Source organism: Aspergillus candidus (genome assembly GCF_002847045.1).
Source record: "Aspergillus candidus strain CBS 102.13 unplaced genomic scaffold BDW47scaffold_24, whole genome shotgun sequence".
NCBI classification, from domain to species: Eukaryota; Fungi; Ascomycota; class Eurotiomycetes; order Eurotiales; family Aspergillaceae; genus Aspergillus; species Aspergillus candidus.
The window spans coordinates 183,574-204,196 of record NW_020194029.1 but is presented as its reverse complement, the minus strand read 5'-3'; the positions used below and the strand labels follow the sequence as shown (position 1 = coordinate 204,196).

At 51.1% G+C, this 20,623-nt stretch overlaps 5 protein-coding genes across 5 annotated transcripts; 2 read left to right on the top strand and 3 right to left on the bottom strand.

The window, feature by feature from the left end:
• Nucleotides 1-8,530: 8,530 nt before the first annotated feature.
• Nucleotides 8,531-10,031, bottom strand: rrp3 (RNA-dependent ATPase RRP3; the record flags this gene model as incomplete). Its single annotated transcript, XM_024817404.1, has 1 exon — nucleotides 8,531-10,031. The coding sequence occupies exon 1, from the start codon at nucleotides 9,920-9,922 to the stop codon at nucleotides 8,531-8,533; it is 1,392 nt and encodes a 463-aa protein (XP_024671800.1). The 5' UTR covers nucleotides 9,923-10,031.
• Nucleotides 10,032-12,194: 2,163 nt separating this feature from the next.
• On the top strand, nucleotides 12,195-15,867 carry BDW47DRAFT_106345 (SH3 domain protein). Its single transcript, XM_024812754.1, has 2 exons — nucleotides 12,195-12,460; nucleotides 12,717-15,867. The coding sequence occupies exons 1-2, from the start codon at nucleotides 12,398-12,400 to the stop codon at nucleotides 15,528-15,530; spliced, it is 2,877 nt and encodes a 958-aa protein (XP_024671799.1). The 5' UTR covers nucleotides 12,195-12,397; the 3' UTR covers nucleotides 15,531-15,867.
• A 15-nt stretch (nucleotides 15,868-15,882) lies between these two features.
• BDW47DRAFT_106344 (annexin) lies at nucleotides 15,883-17,788 on the bottom strand. Its single transcript, XM_024812753.1, has 2 exons — nucleotides 17,597-17,788; nucleotides 15,883-17,533 (listed from the first exon to the last, which is right to left on the bottom strand). The coding sequence occupies exons 1-2, from the start codon at nucleotides 17,625-17,627 to the stop codon at nucleotides 16,212-16,214; spliced, it is 1,353 nt and encodes a 450-aa protein (XP_024671798.1). The 5' UTR covers nucleotides 17,628-17,788; the 3' UTR covers nucleotides 15,883-16,211.
• A 682-nt stretch (nucleotides 17,789-18,470) lies between these two features.
• On the bottom strand, nucleotides 18,471-19,581 carry BDW47DRAFT_106343 (EXPERA domain-containing protein). Its single transcript, XM_024812752.1, has one exon. The coding sequence runs from the start codon at nucleotides 19,517-19,519 to the stop codon at nucleotides 18,665-18,667; it is 855 nt and encodes a 284-aa protein (XP_024671797.1). The 5' UTR covers nucleotides 19,520-19,581; the 3' UTR covers nucleotides 18,471-18,664.
• A 203-nt stretch (nucleotides 19,582-19,784) lies between these two features.
• BDW47DRAFT_106342 (uncharacterized protein) lies at nucleotides 19,785-20,261 on the top strand. Its single transcript, XM_024812751.1, has one exon. The coding sequence runs from the start codon at nucleotides 19,971-19,973 to the stop codon at nucleotides 20,160-20,162; it is 192 nt and encodes a 63-aa protein (XP_024671796.1). The 5' UTR covers nucleotides 19,785-19,970; the 3' UTR covers nucleotides 20,163-20,261.
• Nucleotides 20,262-20,623: the final 362 nt, after the last annotated feature.

Genomic DNA, 20,623 nt, shown 5'->3' with positions numbered 1-20,623 from the left:
GCAAGGAATCTCGGATCTCCAAGCTGCATGAGAAAAGAGAAGAACGAGAAATTTCTGTTTAACACCTGCAGGATTGTAGATTCTTTTTAACGCTAGTGACTACTCTCTAGGCATACATCAACCTGATAAAGCGACCACTAGACAGTATCCAGTATACTAATGAGGTGACAGTACATAATTGATTATGACAATAGAATTGCTATCCACATTACCCGAAGAACATGGTCAAGAATGATAACAATTCTAATCATGAGTGGTGATAACGATGGGTGATAATGAAGAATAGAAAAGGTTTTTTAAAGAAAATCTAAAAAAATTCAATTGAATAAATGAAATTATATTAAATAGAAATAAATCAAAGTAAAAATAAAAATAAAACCACTAGAAAAGTTTGATTCAGCCATGTTCCCGTCATGACCGTTAGACACGATGATAAGTCGTGCTTTGACATACTAGTTGCCGCCGTACCCGGAAAAGGTCAGGGTTGAATGTGCCCCCATTGGAGATGCACCAGATGGACCAGATGGACTAAATGGAGCAACACCCATGGCTAGTGGTAAATACCAACCCTGGGTTTTTTTTTTTTTTTTTAACTTACCAACTTTAAATAGGCGATCGAACGGTCTAGGACAGTGGAACCAAGCCTTCCCCCCGACCAGTATGGGAGGGAGTTGCGTGCACTGTCCTTCCTCTCCAATATGGAGGAGGACATACTATGGACACTCGGTGGGGTGGAAACACTTGTATGACTTTATCACCCTTTATCCCTATCCTCTTACAGGTCGGCTATTTTGCTCCATTCGCCTCCCGACTATATCTGGTGGGGCCATTCATCAGTCATGTAGGACGGACCGGAACCTGGGGGGATGATGGGTAGGTAGGTTCCGTCAATTCCTTTCTAACTCTCTCAACAACGTGCGTTGTTCGGGGATCCCCATCGGTCATCCAAATTCTATCAAGATCCCGAATACCGTGCCATGTCTTCCTCCCGACAATCCCCCTCTGTCGGATAATCCGTGGCTTAGTAGTTGGTGGAGAACAGGTGATGAGCAGGTGATCTTCAGGGCTGCATGTCCGGAGTATTCTGGTCCATGCTACGAATAGCACGGTCGCAGGTCACCCGTGGTCTGTATGAAAACATCTCCATCAACTGGGCGCGTGCATACCTACATACATACATCATGCATAAGAAGTACCCTGGAGATATGCACGTTGGGTGGTCTTGTATCTGTTCAATACCAACTCGCAAGGGTTATGACTGGTGGGGCGGTCGTCGGCCGCATAATCGATCCGTGCCAGGCCAGAACGTCAGCAAAACAAGGCATACCTGCATTTTTTGGAGTTTCAGTCTTTTAGCTCAAATGTCGAACGCTAAATTCCTTGGAACTCTCAAAGTGTATCATTTACGGGGAAAAGAAATAAAGTCGGCGACACCAGCCACGATCCAAGGGATTGGATTGTTATCTCGGTGATAAGAGATGTCGGACCCGACGGTATACTCTTCGTTTCCTTTAATCCATGGAAAGATCCGGAGAACGGGATTGTAGAATATTATGTAAATGTTGGGAATATTCAGATAGTATTGTTCGGAAGGATCTGAGCCATGAAACCAGGGAGGTGATCTTCCAAGAAAGAAAACCTGATACCCAGTCAACTACCCACTATCCACCCCCGGCCAGCGCCGCACTGTCGCTCCCACTAGTCCGTTTATCCGTTTGCCACCGCCCAACCAAATTCCCCCAAGACAATCCTCCAGGGTCTAGATACTGTCGATCGAGGAATGTTGAGGGTCCATGTTCTTGTCCATTTGATCTTCAATGATGCCTACTCGATGAACCACGCCATTATTCAAGTCTCCCAAATAGGAGTATTGATTTTCATCCCCCAGTCTACTCAAGGTTAGCGTTTTGCTTTTCGAGCCTTACATGATTCTGGTTCCTCGAACATTCAGATACTGCCTCTCCCATCGTGACATCTTGGCACCATCATTGTACTACCGTTGGGTAAGCAGTAATACTGTAGAAGTCACCGGAGGTCGGGAAATGGCTGATCAACAGTAACATCCAAGCCGGGAACGAGCCCCTTTACGGCATGGCATGATTCTCGCCTTCTTTCATTCACGTCAGTCGTCTTGACCGAAAGCCCAAAAGCGATATTGGTGAGATAAAGCTAGGGTCATTAGCATCGTATTCAACACTGCTTCGTTAATTACATCGTCATTCAATTATGTCCATCTGGGCCCAGTCGGGTTATTGATCGGAGATGGTGGCTTGACTTTTTGCTTTGTCTCTCTCTTTTTCTTTCCTCTTTTTTTTTTCTTGATGTCGCCATGGTCAGTGCGGCGGGTCCCCTAGTAAACCAGGAGTCTCGGTTTCTTAGTTGACTGGGGGACACAGGGAAGACGCTAAGAGCTAGTGTCTCACCACCTTCCTTGGAACCGTGCAAATATGACATCAGGTCACGACTGCGATATGTGGTTATTCGATACCATTGGAAAAATGGTCGGCCGGTTGAATGGCGGGCGGCCTTCAGGTCATCATTTCAATTTCCTAGTTTGACCTGGATGTGTCCCACTGGCATTGTCACCAGGTGGTCAAAGTATCAGTATAGGCGGCACAGACACAGGAGAATTGAAAATCCTGCTGCATCTCTGCCTTGCTGAAGACCAACCGAATCGCTCGGATAGGAATTGATGAGCAAGCGGCGGTGCAGAAAATTGGAGGTCGATGTCTTGACTGGTGGGTCTGTCTCTTCCCTCCCCCTCCCCCTTCTTTGTTGGTTCCTTTACTCGGTGCGGCATACTTGCATTGGCTGTTTCAAATGCTTTTGTACAACTTTGGACACAACGACTCTATCAATTAACACAGATCTACTTGTAGTCTATTGCACATCGGGGGAGTGACAGATAGCACAGTCAAACAAAAGCTGCAGATATCCTCGCGATAATTCTAACAAGGCATCTACTACGGTTGTCGCATCCTATCACTATATCCACTGGGATATGCAGTGGCAGCCTATTCTAGAGTTACCATTTACAAATCCACATAGACCTCTCCACCACGGGTGCTACGTCTTTCATATGTACCAAATTAACCGAGAATTCTCCTCCTCCACATAATCCCCGACCAGTATGGTCCGGGCGCTTCCCAGTTGTCCCACCCTGCTCCAATATCTGACCCTGTTCAATATTCGACCATCAGGTACAGAGCACACACCACCTCCCACCTCCCATCTTCCCACAACCAGTCCGTGCCAATCCCCAACACACCGCTAGAGATCTCCCACCCTTGCGCGCTGTATCACTTGCATCATGCTTGGCCAGTAAGTTTTCCTCAATTCGCCACGACACTTTGATTCAGGAATTTCTCGTTATGCTTTATCCTCAGTAGTTCGTATAAAGAGTTTGTGGTGGCATTGATGGGTGTCGTTGGCTGAATCTCCAGCGTCTGATCGCCCCTGCGCAAGGACCGTCGACTGTCATTTAGTTGGTCCGAGAGGCTGTGACTTAATGCAGCTTGTTATTGCAGATACAAGCCTCCACGGTCTGTGGGATGGACTCGGGGGTATTGCGCGACTTGTGTCAAGGCTCCCCTCCCACCCCTCTCTCGCCCCTCCTTGTGGCTTACGTTACAGTGCGAGGCCGATAATCCTGAAAGAAGAGGGAGGTGTTTGATCATTCTTGCAACTATGATGAATACCTGGGTTTACATACTTGTTTTGTTCCATGGTGACGAATTTCTTTTCTATCCCTTGGATAGGGCTAGCACGTCATCACTCATGCCTACCTCCTTGAGCGCACTCCTGACTGATCGTTTCCCTTAGGTTGTTCCCATCCACAATTCCAACCTCTACCCAAAACACGAATATCCCAGAGGTATATTAACAACAAACAAAGACCAAGCGCCCGGGCAGGTCTTCCCGACGAGGGTCAAGGCCAGGGTCTCCGCGGCTTGGAAGTGACAACTGTAGAAAGGCACGTTCTCGCCCGGGCCTTCGTTCGGATTCCCCTCTTTCGGAATCTCGACATTACTTTGTGTTTCTTCCCTCTCTGCTCAACTTTTCTTAGATTAAACTTTCGCTCATGTCAGCTCAGACCACATTGACACAGGTAGCCAAGAGTCTAGATGCATGCCTTGTCGTGACAGTTGTTTATCATGGCTGAAGGACGGTCGGTGGAGATGCGCGATAATGCGTGCTGCCTGGCGGCCTCGGGCACGAGATTGACCCACCTTTGATACCCACTTTTGATGGAGCATGTCTGGAGTGCGTGCGCTCGAGACACTACATTATCGTTGGTGAGTGGATATGCTGTCCAGTATATGGTACTGATCCCCTGGGCTTGCAATGCGATACGCCTCGTAATCCATGCGGGTGAAAGTTGAGGGCATCCGTGCTCAACCAAAGCGTTGATGATCTCCCCCGCTGGCGTCAAGATCGCTTACACCCCGCAAAGATGTTTATCGCATCGACGCGGGTGCCATTTATCGATAAGGCCATGGTTTGACCCCGTGGGGAACGAGTCATTCGTACTACATACATGCGAGATCTAGGTCTGTGTCCTAATGATTTGCAGGTCTCTGCAAATGGGGACTCCTGCTTGGACCGCAGAGAAGCCGGGGATTCTCCAACCGATGCTACGGGCTCCGTTGAACTCGTCTCCGCTTTCCACCTGGGCAAGAGCTGCATGGCTTTCCGCCATCTTCAAGCCTTGTCCTCGGAAGACAATCGTCCCGGATTGCATCTTCAAGGCAATTTGTCCGGGTTGCCATACCTGGCTTTAAGGACAAGCGGTATACCCTCAAGGGTTCCGTACAAACCTCGGGGTATCATAATGGGTGTCTTTAGTAGTTTTTTACGGCCTATGCGCCTGGTCTGACACCCACGAATAATTGAGACAATCTCCCCGTAGAAAGCAATTAGGACCGAATCATCAGTGCAACAAGCTCCTGTTAGTACGAGATGCGATTGCGAGTCTATTGGGTATTACCATATCCAAACTCTTCTACAGCCAAGTGAAGCATCCCCAACCCCAACCGCTCCAAATCCACGCAAGCAAGATCGTCCAAACCTCCACAGCGATAAAAACCTTGCTGCGGCCTAGAACAGGCGAGAGTAGCTCAGGTGGTTGGTGGGGGCCCTGTTGGGGGGCTTACACATTTCCTTAGCGCGTAAACCGTCGCTTTTCATGCAGTAGGATGGGGTCAAAGCTCCAAGACACTACCTCAGGCTAGGTCGGTGCCAAGTTGGCTGGGTGTTGCAATGGAAGGGGGCGGACCCCTTCTTTTGCCATCTAGGAAGATAGGAAGATAGGTACTGTGCTTGGCGTGGAAGACGCCGTGTTTCGGCGACGGAAGATAGATTAGGGTCGTCTGTATCAATGGTCGTCGACGGGGTGTGCATAGTATGCAGTGCCGGCTTCCGAGTTTCTTTAATCGGTTTAAGTGACTATGTGCAGTGGACTGGATATTGTGCGGATCAACCGGATGACCGTACATTGCTTTTCAATTATGCCCAATCAGTGGTATCACTCGTGGTTTTGATACGTTTGACGCTCTAAACTCGAGTCGTCAGGGACAGTCTCTATCTAATTCACTTCACATCTACACCGCACTTGTGGGCCAGCTTTGATATCAAGATATTTGTGTTTTCCACGGATCACGTCAGTTGTACGCGCCATTGTCTCGTATGATTATCGATTACTTGATGCATGGATGGATGTACAGACCCCACATTCTCCATATCCCCTACTCACCTCAAAGCCCGACCTCATGTCCACCTAATGCTGACTTTCATTCACCCCGTACCCTGTACCAGCACATGACACCTGACAGCGCCGAAACAACAAGGTATTCTACACCAAGAATCCAAGCTCAAGGCTCCCTCCTCAGGCACCCCGCACTATCAAACCAGAAGCATGCACGTCCCCCAACCCCAAGACCACCACCAAACCACCACCCAAACAGCCCAGAACAGACCAGACCTCGAATCCTTCCTTTCCCCGCAATAGGATAGCAATCGAAACAACGCCATCACCTCCACAGCTCCAGCGCCAAACGGCCAGGGCCGCCCGCGATTATCACCTACTGGACCGGGAGATTATCTCTGCACGGACAGCCGCAAGCCACAGCCGTCCTGTCAACTGACACTTTGGCCGTTCCGCAAATGCTCATTCGCTCCGGGGTTTGATTTCCCCTCTCTCTTTCGCGTGGATAAGCTCGACGTTGCGGGTGCGGAAGCGGAACTGAAGCTGGAGCTCGATGGCTAGGCTTGTTAGGCAGGCACTAGTCTAATATCTTCAGCTGGTGCCTGTGTCTACCTTGTTAGTAGTGGGCGGTACGACACAACATCATACCGTGCCAGTCATCTAAAGATAGATTGCTCCGTTTGTCGGTGTTACAGATGTGTAAGTTTGAGTGAGTAAGGGGTGTGACATGGCGGCTAGCAGGTTAATCCAATTCATCCACCCATGTGGGGTTTACTTTTGAAGAGAAGAAAGAGAAGTAAAGGAGGGATGCCGCCAAGTAGCAAGTCTTGCGGGATGCGGGGTGCATATCCTCTTCCTGGTCATGGCGCATGCCAACTCAGAGGTTACGAAGTCTGCCTTTCCCCCTTTCCCAGCTTCGTTATCTCCGCACCAGTGTAATTTCAGTGGCTTGGGCGGAGTCTGCCGCTGCCTCGGTGTTGGACTCGTACGAGGCCAGATACGCTCGGACCAGGCAGTGGTAAGAGTGGTGCGTATGACTCCGCAGTGGACCGCTGCACTGCAGCCTGTAACCACCTAGTATTTGGATAGTGACAGGAAATGTGGACGGATTGCAATTCATCAGCCAAGTAGATCCAGCACCGTGCGCATCAGCTGATGTCTACCCGTCTAGTCCGTACACTCGACCATATTGAAAAGTGCACTCGCAGCTTGGACTGCCAGTATTTGCTATCTACTAGATATATCTTGATATCGCGCTTTCCGCCGTTGTAGGTCTGCGAGACGCTACTTGCGCGTCAGTCATGTGCATAGCAAACTTGCATGCGGTGTACCATGGACTGCGTCTGACCGGTTTTGATTGATATGTTCTAGTTGACATTGGTTTCCAGTCTGCATTTTGCAATGGCATCTTGCAGCAATATGGCGAGCTTTCTTGAAGGATTGGACATGCAGGGTTTTGGCAGTTCGTCACTGATTGATAATGTAGGTAGGGGGTATACTCTTGACTGCGACATACGCCAATCGCTATGCAATCAGACAGGTGTAGGAAGTCGAGGAACGACATGATACCATCTAGCGCCTATGCATGCATCCTGCAAAGAGTTTTGATTCCAGAATAACGAGAGTTGGTCGGCTTATTCTGCTGCAGGAGAGGAAGATTATATCGTGGACATTATAAGATTTTTACATTTTGACTCGCTTTCAACGGTCAAATGTTCAATGTTTGTCCCTTCCTCGAGCACTTCAAGTTTCATCCGTGTTTTCTCTGTTGCCTCATTTCAAATGGCTCGCAAACCTCACTCCTGTCCCCGAACTCGTCGTCCGTTGTTGTCGCTAATATGATGCTAATCGGTTGATCTTCGGATGTCTGCAACGCAGTGATATAACAATGATTGATTGCAGTACTCAACAGCAGTTTAGGAGATGTTTCCCCTTATAAAGGCCAACCACGTTTCTACTACCTGTCAAGAGCCCCTGTCTCTTAACATTATCTCCGTCGAGAACACCATAGTTTATCTCCAAGGTCAGTTCATGCAGTATGGTCCTGTCTAGATCAACGGCGTCTCTTCCTAGGCTGAAGACATGAGTTCAGCATCCAAGGTTTGAAATATACCTTACGAGTCTTCCCTAGACCCCATCAACAAGCAGTATAAATTGCTAACTAACAATCATTCTATGAGCAGCAACATCCACCATCCTCTCATCGAACGACGCAAAGATCTCTCCGCCGACCATGTATCGCTGTCCGATGCGGTAACAACTTATGGACTTTTACAACTCGCATATACAGGGGTTCTGCAAGTCCTCGTTCTCCAAACACACGATGCCTTGAAGAAATGCATTGAGTCTAATTCATTTTCGTCTGCCATTCTCACGGTTTATGTTTTTCACGCAGACACGAATAAGGCTGTCTGCAAAGAAGTGGCGTCTACACTCAGCTACGGATGGGATGCTGGCCTACGAGTAACGATACTGTATATAGCAAGGCGGTAGAAGTGAAGGGGGGCGGCGGGAGAAGAGAGCGAGGGGAGGGGAGTTTATGCTCTTCCACCGTCCATACGCACGATGCTGAGTAGTGGAGATCACTCCTCTGCCCTTCAATGGAAGTCTACCGGTAGAGCTAATGCAGAATGCTTATTTACGCCATATATACAACAACAACTCTGCCTTAATGTAAGATTGGGAGGTTAATACTCATGGAACTCGTACCTCGTACTCATACATGGCATTCTGTATGGAGAACTAAAATTTCGACATCTAACATAAAGTATCAATCCATATTAAGTCCCGCTTAAACTTTTGCTTTCTTATTCTTCATTCAGCCCCTTAACCCCGGTCCTGGTCCATATCCTCCCTAGACCTCTTGCCCCCCCTCGGGACACGCATCTGCCCCCGCCCGCCCCTCTCCTGGAGATCGCGCATCTCGATCGCAGCCGCCTTCTGCGCCTCGCCGACCCGCTCCGCGAACACCATTGCCTCATCCTTATCGATCTTCATCTCATCCTGCTTCTTGCCCAGCGCCTTCTCGATCCGCAGCCACACTTCCACGTCGTACTGCGTGACCAAGGAGAGGGCCAGCCCGCTCCGTCCCGCTCGCGCTGTCCGCCCCACGCGGTGAATGTACGTCTGGCTGTCCTGCGGCAGGTCGTAGTTGAGAACGAAGTCGACGGAGGGGATATCGAGACCGCGCGCCGCGACGTCCGTGGCGACGAGCAGGTTGCGCGCCCGGGCGCGGAACTTGGTGATGGACGCCAGGCGCGCACTCTGCGACAGCTGTCCGTGGATGGGGATGCTGCCGTAGCCGAGGTTGCGCAGCATGAACGTCAGGCGCTGGGTCTCGTGGATGGTGCGCGTGAAGATCACGCCTGTCTGGCCCGCGTGCTCGTTGAGGATGTGGATGAGGTAGAGATCCTTGAACTTGTGCGGCATGAACACGTACGACTGCACCAGAGTCGACACCGTCTGGTTCTTGCTGGAGATGGAGATCCGCACGGGGTTCGTCAGCGACGCGCGCTGCAGCGACTCGACCTTGCTGGACATGGTCGCGGAGAAGAGGTAGGTCTGGCGGTTGGGCTTCGGGATGATCTTGAGGATTTTGTCGAGGATGGGCCCGAAGTCCAGGTCCAGGAGACGGTCGGCCTCGTCCAAGACGAGGAACTTCAGCTGCCGCAGCGAGAACCCCTTTGTGTTTTCCATGTGGTCCAGCAGACGGCCTGGCGTGGCGACAATGACATGTGGTTTCTTTCCGAGCGAGATCGACTGCGATACCATGTCCACGCCTCCGATTAACAGTGTGCATCGTACCGAGATCAGGGAGCCGAGAGCCTCGACGGCTTGCGCGGTTTGCTGGGCGAGTTCACGGGTCGGGGCCAGGATGAGCGAGTGGAAGGCCTGAGGGGCTTCCATGAGGGTTTGGAGGATCGGGAGAACGAAGGCTGCTGTCTTGCCGCTACCGGTTTCTGCCAGTCCGATGATATCTCGCCCTTCTAACGCGGTCGGGATTGCCTGCGCTTGAATCGGCGTGGGTTTGGTGTATCCAAGGGCTGTGCATGCATCGCACAGCTGTTCGATAATGCCGAGGTCGCTAAAAGTCTTCACTGCTTCGTTGCCGTTGTCCGCTTGGGGCTGAGGTTCGGGAGAGGGAGAAGCAGAAGCGTCCGAGCCGGAGTCGGACGAAGCATCGTCCTCAACTTTGCGCCGTTTCGTGTTTGGGGCCATTCTGGAAAAGGCAAATCCGTATGCTGAATACTAGAGATCGGTGAAAATCTCAACGTATATTCAATCAATACGAAGCTGGATTTTGTTGTAGGGGTTGCGCGGAACGAGGTTGCTGGTTGTTTGAGTTATAAAAAAAAAAAAAAAAAAAAAAACTTATCTCCGCGTCACGTGTTGGCTGATATGCTGCAAGTGGGTCTGTATACACTAGGGTATCATTCGTCTTCACTCAATTCTAGATGCCCCACTCTTTCCGCGGAGGTCTCTGATGCCGCTGATTCTCTTTGTCGGTTTGTTATGACTTTCAATTGCAATCAGCTGGCATTTGACAAGATTAGGAACTGGAAATCGAAACCATTTTCTGTGTGTGAAAGAGAATGTTAGGGTTGTTACATAATCAGAAACGTCCTCATCACGTCCGATTAGATGAACAACAACTGAGAATACCTCAAACTATGAATATAGAACGCTTGAAATTAAGGATCGCCCTGTTTTGCTAGCTAATTAACCCATATAGAAGCACTGCCTTTATTTATTTATTTTTTTGATCGAGTCTTCCAACAGAGATTATCCGTGCCTTTCTGCTTCCAAACTGATAATCATTTCCCCTTCTCCGAGGACGTTACAATATCTTCGACGGATACGGCAATCAAGGAAATTCGACAGGGTTCACTGGATAAATAAGTAGCATTCAAAGACATACTGGGAGAAATCGCCCAGTTGTCACTCACTCCATAGGCCTGCTGGATAAATCTTTTGGTAGTGTGTGTCCAAGATCGTCCAAGCCTATATTCCTATCATTCCAACGCACTGGTATCAGGATTGAAAATTAGGTTACACTACGCTCGTATTCAATTCATACAAAAGACACCATCCCAATTTGAACAGTGAGATGGTGTCTGCGGCTCTTCTGGCTCCAATGAAATCTGAAGACCTTATCCCAAGCTCTTGGGCTGAAAATTTGAGTCAGACTAACCAGAGAAGAAAAGAACAGAAAAGAGAGGAAGAAGAGTTGTATTTTCATTCGTCCCGATTATGAAAACCTGCGAGACATCGATGATGATTCTTGCTGTTGTATTGACATCTCACTATTACGTTCGATCTTTATCTGAAATGAAGTATGGGGTTCCAGTAGGGACTGGGAAATCGAAACCAGGAGGTATAATGGTATAAACAAAGGTCTACTCGGTTTGCGAGGATGAATAATTTGGATGACTTGGTTTAACTCAGTTCTATGGCTCGAACGGAACTGTGTCACCCGTCCCCTCTCCCCTAGTTCTTCTGTTTTGAATCAAATCTTCAGATATATACCTGCAAGAAATTTCGATCTGTAGCCGTTGCTCCCAAACTGACCGTACACTTAGCATTCCCACATGCCATGTGAGATTTCAGTAAATCAAAATACTACTTCGAATCTCAGTTCGATGTTCAGCGTGTGCATTGGCTCAAAAACAGGTTGATCGGTTCCCAGGTGGCCGCCGCACATATTAAAAGACAAACGGGCTGTTTAGCGGCAGTACTTGATGATATCCCAATATGATCGCCCGATCAGCACAACGACCTAGGAAGTCAGCAGATATGACCATGGGACCCGGTAAACAATGCCAATGATATCACCAGAGTGTGGTTGTCAAAAATATAACTAACAAGTCTTCCTTCAGCTGCCCCTTGGCGTCATCATTCATGATCCAGCCAAAAGTGCTGAGCCTCTAGAAAGATAGAAGTAACCCAGTTTCTCCTAAGGTTACACATTGGATCCATGAAGATATGGCGATGGCCTATAGCAGGGCAGCCTTTCGCTAACATTTCCAATGTGCAACTACTGCGCCTTGCGAGGATCTAGAAGAGACACAGATTTAGATGCTCATGAGAGTATTACTCAGAAATGTTACGCACGTCTTGAAGAAACAGGGATGCCTTCCTTTGATTCTGTCGCCCTATCCCATTCCGAAGATGTCGGTGATATGCCATAATCAAATTGATAGGAGGGGTTGTTGATCTAAACTCGGTACCGATGGGGCATACCAGATTATGAGGACCGAAATCGAGGACACGAGCCAGCGACAATTCAAGGAACTAGTGTGTGAGATCTAGGAAGTATGAGGTCATTCAGTCGATCTAGCGTCTCAGTATTATTTGTCCCACTAGACATGCCAACAAGTAATATGAATCAACTCTGACTCCATACCACGTGTAACGAATGGCTCAAGTCAAAGAATATTTTTGTTTGATGACAATAAGAATAAGAATGCCAGCGTGTAGGGAGGCATAGTCAGGAAGAGCCTCGGAATGATGCACCCAGGTGGGGCCGTAGCGTGAGATCGAATCGACCCCCATGGAACCCACCGACTCTCTCCGCTGTTTACTCCGTACTTCCTACTGGTACTCGCCCTTTTGACCTCCTGCATCAGGCTTGCCACCTCGCCTGCATCTTCGTCTGTGTTCGCCCCCCGGTAATAATCAACCTCTGAACTCCTCATGGAGTCTGAACTACAGAGTGGTCCTGGTCTGGGTGACCTGGAGAAAGAACTCACCTGCTCGGTATGTACTTGACGTTTCCCTAATTTTCCGATCGGGCGGATGAACGTGGGGACGTCCGTTCGTGAAGGATTGGTTCCCCGCGATGCTTTCCCTTGGGTCCTTGCTTCGATTTGGGATGTTGAAAGGCAAATAGTCTATCTAATATATATTTTTATGAAGTTTATAAATATATTGGGAAATGAGAGATGGCCGGGAACGCAACATACTGCGACAGGATGCTACATGATTCTTGCTGACTTTACCGCTTGTCCTACAGATCTGCACCGAACTACTATATCAACCTCTCACTCTCCTTGACTGTCTCCATATCTTTTGTGGCTCCTGTCTGAAAGAATGGTTCAAGGCCCAAGCGTCGCGCCGCCGATCCTCTCCCCGATTTACCTGTCCGTCATGTCGCGCCATCGTCCGTGAAACACGGCCTAATGCGAAAATCACAACGTTGCTGGACATGGTCCTGGCGGCAAATCCGGATCGCAGCAAGCCTTTGGAAGAAAAAGAAGAAATCGCTCAGCATTACAAACATGGCGGTTCTGTATTTCCGGTGGATGCTTCAGAACAGGCACCGAGTGCCTCGGACAACGAAGATCGACGGTTGCTCCAGGAGGTCCAGGAGCTGAGTCTACGAGAAAATCGTAGCCCGAGTGCGCCGTCGTCAAGGAGTCGGATACCGGAGAGTGCGGGAAGAGATGGACAAAGAGAAGACCGGTCTCGACGACGGAGAGAAGAGAGATTAGCAGGGCGACAGACTGGGCGATCGGCCAACCGTCCGGATATTCCCTCGAACAACGCAAGAAGGATCGAGCACCAGTCGAGTATTCGATCGTTGCTGAGCTTGTCAGATACGGAAACCATGGAAGAGGAGATTCTGCGACAAATATTCGAAGAAGGCCTTTTGGAAGATATCGATTTGGAGAACTTAGGTCCTTCACAGGAGGAAGAGCTGAGCGAACGCATCGCTGATGCGTACCGTCGGCGCCACAGACTTCGATCGCGGTCTCAACAGAGACAGGAAGACAGTGAACCGCCAAGGACGACTACCCGTTCGCGCGCACAATCACAATCAGAGCGGAGACCGACCGTCACGAGCCCCCGGGAGTCACCACGCAACCCCCCGGTTTCTCGGCCACACTTGCTGGAACCATTAGTATCCCGGTCTGGGGCAAGTGGTCACCAGCGGCGACTATCCGATCAAGGGCACGGCCGTCGCAGGACATCGCCAGTGCCAGTCAACCCGGCGTCTTCTTCTGATGTAGCTCTACGACCGGCGACACGATCCTCCAGCGATATGGTTGCTGATCGCCCCCACGGCTCTCACTCTGCACGACCAAGCCTGACGGATGCAACTGCCCCGCGACCACGACGTGCTACAGCATCCGAGCAAGGTGCTCCAAATCCTTGGGCGGGAGGATCTAGTGACCGTGATCTGCGGCATACCCGAAACAGACCCTCAATAGACTCGCCTCACGCAGTTGCAACCCCCACTGAGAGCCCACAGACCGCCTCTTTCCCTACACGGGTCGAGCAGATTATGGCAAGTACCTCTACAACTAGCTCTCTGACTCCCGAGGTGGGTGGTCCGGTGCGACAGGAGCCACGCTCCAGGCCGTCATCGTCTCGGTCCAACGCTCCGCGTTCTGCATCCTATACTGAGCCCTCAATCTCATGCGACCGATGCGGAAAACAAAATATCCAACATGACCTCCACAAGAAGTGCACACAATGCAACGATGGTAACTTCCATCTATGTCTACGGTGCTATCGCCTAGGGCGTGGCTGTCTCAACTGGATGGGCTTCGGGGCGTCAGCAAGCGCAGACTTCGAGCGGATACGTGCTTCAGCGAATGGCCAACCAACGTCATCGTGCGCTTCTCAGCATATGCTGCTGTCTTTCAAATACCGCCCACCGTCAGCTTCTGCACAGCGCACGACAAGAGATGGCAAAGAGGTGACCAACGACGACCCCGCTCGTAGGATGCAAACCGGACTCTTTTGCGACATCTGCCGCTCCCCATCGAACGACTGCTTCTGGAAATGTGGCCAGTGCAACGAAGGGGACTGGGGTTTCTGCAACAAGTGCGTCAATCAGGGACGATGCTGCACGCACGCACTTCTTCCCGTCTGTCGCATCTCATCAGCTGGCAACCGCTCTGACCCATCGACACCTTCGGCCGTCCCAAGCGCTGCGTCTGACGCCCTGAGCAGCCCCCTAGCTGCTCCGGGAACAGAAGCTTACAAAATCCTCTCCTTCTCAACCAATTGCGACATGTGCTCAAATCCCATCCCAGCCTCGACTCTCCGCTTCCACTGTCTCCGCTGCAACAGCGGCGACTACGACATCTGCGCAAACTGCTACCTCAAGTTTGTAGCTTCTGGCAAAATCCACAAGGAGAACGGCCACAACGGCTGGCGCCGCTGCTTCAAAGGCCACCGGATGGTGGTAATAGGATTCGAGGACTTCGAAGAGGGCCAACGACGGGTGATAGTGCGCGATCTCGTCGGCGGCCGAGCCCTAAAAGACGAACACGTCCACCAGCACCGCTCCTCCCAATCATCATCATCCCCAACCCACCACTCCTTTTTAACAATACCCACCGGCCCCAACGCAGTACCCTCCCCAGAGCTCGGCAAAGGCGACTGGAGCTGGAAAGAGGGCTCCGAGAGACGCAAGAAAGCCTCCCGCGCGCGGAATCCCACCGACCTCCTCCACCGGTCCAACTACGCCCCGAACGGCAACAACGACAACTACAACTACAACTCCGCCTCCGAACCAGGCACCCCTGTCATGCCCACCGCCCAGGGAAACAGCATCAGCAGCAGCAACAACAACAACAACAACAAATCGCCATCATCCTCCCGCCGCTTCCCCCCCGACGGCGGTGTCGGGCTCATCCTTCTCGCCATCTGGCCCTGGTACCCAGAAGACGGGGTCAAAGACGAACTGATGTTCCCGCGGGGAGCGGAGATCACAGAGGCGGAGAATATCAACGACGACTGGTTCTGGGGGTGCTATGCGGGAATCACGGGGCTGTTTCCTGGGAGCCATGTTTCTGTTGTGGAGGAGGTGGCTTAGTTGACTTTGTTGACTTTCGAGCGGTTGTCGAAAGTGCCTACTGAGGGTTTACTTGTTTTCTTCCTTTCCGTCTTTTTTTGTTTCCTTTACATTTATGTGAAATGTTTGAGTCTATGGTCCATGTCTGCTTTCTTCTTCCTTTCTTCTCTCTCTTTTCTTTCCCCCCCCTACTTTTTTTCCCTTTTGATATCGTAGTTGATGATGATCGTTTCAGTCACTTGGTGTACTCTATCTATCTACTCATCATATTCTCTCTATGATATAAACGATGATGCCGTATGATTTTACGAGATGGGATGAGCTGGATGATTTGCATAGTTATGTCTTTATTTACGTTATTTTACTTATGTTCTTGGAAATCAACTTAATATTATCATACTGGAACACTGCATCTGCATATCGATATTCGTACACGCTTCTTCGGTAACCGTAACATGACATAACAGAGATGGAGGGAAGGGAAGAATAAAGGGGAATATGAAGGGATTAAAACAGGCCGTCCCAACGTGAATGCCAGTCTGAGGGGTATCGAGGGAGCCATATCACGAAGGGAGGTACTCAGAATGTATGAGGGAGAGGGAAGGGGCAGCCAAAACGATTAAAAGTAAAGAATATCCACAAGAAGCGAAGAGAAAGCCAACAATTAGAAAAGCACAAAGTGAAAGGGAGAAGGGAAGCGAATTACTCCAACAGAGCAAGCATTAACTTCTGGTAATCTCCACTCGTTTCGCCGCGGACCCTATCGAGCAAACTCTTGTTGTACTTGTGCTGGTAAGCGCGCTTCACCTGGTCCAGATGGTGGTGGTTCCAGTGCACACGCACGACTCGGGTCACCAGCTTCTCGTCCTTGGTGCCCATGCCCTTCATGCAGTCCTCGAGGAGCTCGGCATCGCGCATGGCGGGGTCGATGGCGGTCCGGAGCATCTGCAGCAGGGCGTCCTTCATGTGGCCCGAGAACTCCTTGGTGAGGGCCTTCTCCAGCGGGGTGTTGTACCGCGCGGTGTAGGCCTGGTTGATGGCGCGGATCTCGTTGTCCGAGGATCGGGCCAGGATGCCACAGACCTCCTGGATGTTGTTGATCATGCGGCCGTTCATGGCGTCGTGAAGCGTCTTGACCTCGGATTCGATGGTGTGGGGGTCGATGTGGGCTCCCTCCTCGTGGCGGGTGGCGCGCAGCACGTCCACGAACAGGGTCGACGTCTTGAAGGACAGGTCACCTTCGACGTCCTTCTCTATCGAGCGGCGGTATATCTGCTGGTATGCGTTCCTGATGGCGGTGATGTCGGCGTTGGATCGGCCAAGAAGGACGTCGTCGAGTAGCCATTCCTTGGTGCCTAGGCCGTCGATGGCTTCGTGGACGCACTGCGCGTCGTAGTTGAGCGGGCCGTCGAGCACCGCGAGCAGGCCTTGCCGGAGGTAGCCACCCGTCTCGGACTTGACGTCCCTGTACAGATCCCGTCTAAGGTGGCTTGCATAGGTGCTGCGGACGGCAGCCATCTGGAGCGGGTCGAGGTTCTGGAGCACCCTGATGAGGGCTGCTTCGTCGGTGCCGAATCCTTTCATCGCTTTGCGCAGCTGGTCCGCCTGCGGACGCCAATCACCGGGAGCCATTTGACCAGGTACGTAACCGGGGGAAGGGAACGACGGAGGCGCCTGGAAGGCGGGCGGTTGCGGCGGATAGCCCGGTCCAGGGGGAGGCGGACCACCATAGCCTCCTGGACCCGGCGGACCCGGTGGACCAGGGAGGTATCCAGAGTAGCCTTGCGGAGGGTATGGCGGTTGCGGCGAGGGGTTCCCTACTGGCGGAGCACCATATGGGGAGTGCGATGGTGGCGGGTGGGCAGGAGGATATCCTGGGTTGGGGGGATAGCCCTGGGGAGCATAACCACCCTGTGGAGGCGGTGGTGGAGGACGACCGTAGTTGTTCTGGGGAGGGGGAGTCCCATAACCTGGGTGCGGAGGCTGGTAGCCCTGTTGATGACCGTATGGTGGGTATGGGCCCTCTGTAATGGAGATCTCGTTAGCATTGGTGTGCTCTGATGGAGGGATGTGGAGGTAAGACATACGGTTGGGAGGGGGGTATGGATTGTACGACATGGCTAGCGACTCGCAAGAGTGATGTATTGACGAGACAATTCTTGTTCTGTGGTTTCCAATATGAATGTAAGAAAAGGAGTGATCAAGAGTGGTAAAGATAGACCGGTGGTAACGATAGAGGGGGGATGTCAAGACTTTAAAGCCAACAGGGCAGACACGGAGAGAAAGAATATAAGCAGGTGGGGGGCGTTAATGCCAGGATGAAGGAACAGGCATGCGTCAGATCGGTGCAGTGCATACCTGAGGAACCCACCCGTTCCTGCCTGTCACAGTCCGCGGTCCTGCCCCGCCACCCCAGGCATCACTCGGAATCTGTGGCTTGGCAGTAAGGCTGAGCCACTGTGGTGGAGAGAGTATCTTCCAATTGGTTGAAGTGTGCTCATGATGACGATGGGCTCTCGTGAAGCTGCCAATAGTGAAGGGAGCCACACGAGACGCCAAGGAATTATGTCCAGGAGAAGTCCAGGAGTTCGGTACTGGAGATTGCCTGGTCGATCGTACTCCTTTCGGTGAATTCCCATTTATAGAACGGCAGTCAACAGCCAAATACTGTGGCTGAATGCACTACCTAGGGTATTGTTATGCCATCACTGAACCACACTTTTTTGTGTTGGGAAGAGGGGTTGTAATATGTTGATATTTCGGGACTTTCTAATATTCGCAGCAAATAAAGAACATATTGGTGGGGGGAGGAAGAGAGAGACTACCATTGAGACGAGAACGTATACATCCCGAGTACCAACTACTGGGGACGCATTCCGACTAGTAATGCTGTCGCGGATTTGACCGCGCCCTGTTGGTACCAACATGCCTCATACCTATCGACTGATCAGGGTTCGAAGATGCGAAATGATACCCGATTTGGGAAATTTCAATTGTGACTATCCAAATAAAGCAAATCTATAACAATGACGAGCACTGATCGCTGAAAGACTATAAACCTCAAATCATTCACCCCCCTCCCAACCTCCACTTTACTCAAAACTTTCATTAAGCCTTGTCCTCATATCCCATCATCCACTCACCCATTCCCCGATCTACACCTTCTTGCGACCGCGACCAGCGCGCTCCGCCGTGACAAAAACCTCCCGAAACTCCCTCCAAGCCTCGCGCAGCACCCAAAGCGGCATCACCACCCACAGCGTGTTGAAAAAGAACAGGTAGAACCACAGGTACACCATATTGCCCGTCTCGAGCTTCGTGCTGCCCGTCAGCCACTCCGGCGCAAACGTCATCCACCCCCCGTACAGCTCCGCCGTAGCCACCGTCGTGGCAGCGAACCAAAGCTTCGCCCGGGCGTCGCCCTTGGCTTCCGTGTTCGTCCGCGCGTTGAACATCGTCCACAGCAGGTAGCAGATGTAGACGGCCGCGGGGCCCGCCAGCAGCACCGTCAGGAGCTCGAGCGAGATGACGTTCGCGTCGGCCGTCGCCCACCGGAAGTCGGCCTTGGCGTATTCTTGCCAGAGCCGCGCGCTCGGCCACGTCCCGAAGGCGGCGCCGTAGACGCGGTCCTGGCGCCCCAGGAAGTGTGGTGCGCCGCCGATGCCGCCGGGGATCTTCATGTAGCTGAAGAAGGACTCGAAGAGGAAGGAGCCCTCGATGAAGAGGTGGGTGAGGGCATCGTAGGCGTGCCAGTAGAAGAGGATGCGGAATTGCTTGTGCGTGGCGGGAATATATCGATTGCCCAGGAAGTAGGCAATGGGCATGAAGGAGAGGGCGAAGAGGACGCAGAGCACTGTCGCGATGTCGAGGGTGTAGGGGATGGAGGTCGACATGGTGGGTATTATCATTTGACCTTGGTCGTCAAATGTCACGCCTTTATTGTTGAAGCAGGTCGCGGTAGGAATACCGCCGTTATCGTTGAAGCAGGATGCGGTAGGGATATCGGACATGGTTTGCAGACCGGATTGCAGTACAGGGAATCAATGTTTGAATTTATAGACCCATCGTCAGGGAGTGTTCTTTGTGGATGGACTCCTGGGAGGAAACCAGATTCATGGCGCGTGAGGAGACCCCCAGACAAAAGGCGTGTGTCGCACCTGAGGTATCCACTTGCCTGTTTGGTCACCCCAACACAAAGAGCCTCGACAATGAACTCATCCCCATCCACCATTCATGAAGGTTGCTAGTACATTTCCGGCGTATGAAAGATATTTCGGATGCTATTTTCACTCATTCACCTCATACTACATATGCTCCTTTAGGTCTAACAAATGGGGTTATTCACCCTGCCACAGTCAGTGCCTTGCTCTTTATCGGGAGTCCTTCGACTCAACCAAACTTGAGTATCAGTGGTCTCTTCTTTGATAGCATTTCGTTGTCACCGTTGAAGTTTTGGTGTTAATGAGTATTTTACATCTATGGTGCTCTTTCATCGCTGTCGTGTACTCTTGGTTCGATTTTGAGCCCCTGCGACAATGCTACGCGGGGCACAATGGCCTCGGTTTCAAAGGCCAAAATCTACATTATCACCCACTCGCACACGCACGTCAGGAATGTCCATGGAGTATGGTGCTATCTAATAGATTTCACTAGCAAATGGGAGAGTCTCCCAATTATGTCAGGTCACTCTGTATACAAGAGGAATAGCAATTGAGATCCACTGGCATGCGTGGTCGACTGCAAGTGGGCAAGATATAGTTCACTACGAACAACTTGAGCTTAGTATCGTATTGAATTGGTTGACTCATTTAGGAATCTTTATGCAAAACGATCTTCAGATATTCACTGGCAGCCTTGCCTTTGGGTCCACTGGTTCAGCCTGATGACTGCAAGTTGAATCTCAACTGCTCGCCAGTCTCTAATCTTCCTCCCACCACTCCTCTTTCGGAACCTTGTGTCGCACTGAATCAAGTCAAGCGGCAATCCCTCTTCTTTTGTTGCGGTATCTTGCCTGCTTTCTCTTCTACGCTAGCAAAATGACGATCAATGAGCAACGCGCCAAAATCAACGCTCTGTACGACCAGCTAGTCGTTGAGCATCGGATTCCCGTCTCT

Bases quoted from the DNA above. Each gene is read 5' to 3' on its own strand.
- BDW47DRAFT_106343 (XM_024812752.1), bottom strand. From the start codon at position 19,519: ATGTCCGATATCCCTACCGCATCCTGCTTCAACGATAACGGCGGTATT.
- BDW47DRAFT_106344 (XM_024812753.1), bottom strand. From the start codon at position 17,627: ATGTCGTACAATCCATACCCCCCTCCCAACC. The intron at 17,534-17,596 runs GTATGTCTTACC...TCTCCATTACAG, and splicing joins TCCATACCCCCCTCCCAACC to AGGGCCCATACCCACCATAC.
- BDW47DRAFT_106345 (XM_024812754.1), top strand. From the start codon at position 12,398: ATGGAGTCTGAACTACAGAGTGGTCCTGGTCTGGGTGACCTGGAGAAA. The intron at 12,461-12,716 runs GTATGTACTTGA...CTTGTCCTACAG, and splicing joins AGAAAGAACTCACCTGCTCG to ATCTGCACCGAACTACTATA.
- BDW47DRAFT_106342 (XM_024812751.1), top strand. From the start codon at position 19,971: ATGAGTATTTTACATCTATGGTGCTCTTTCATCGCTGTCGTGTACTCT.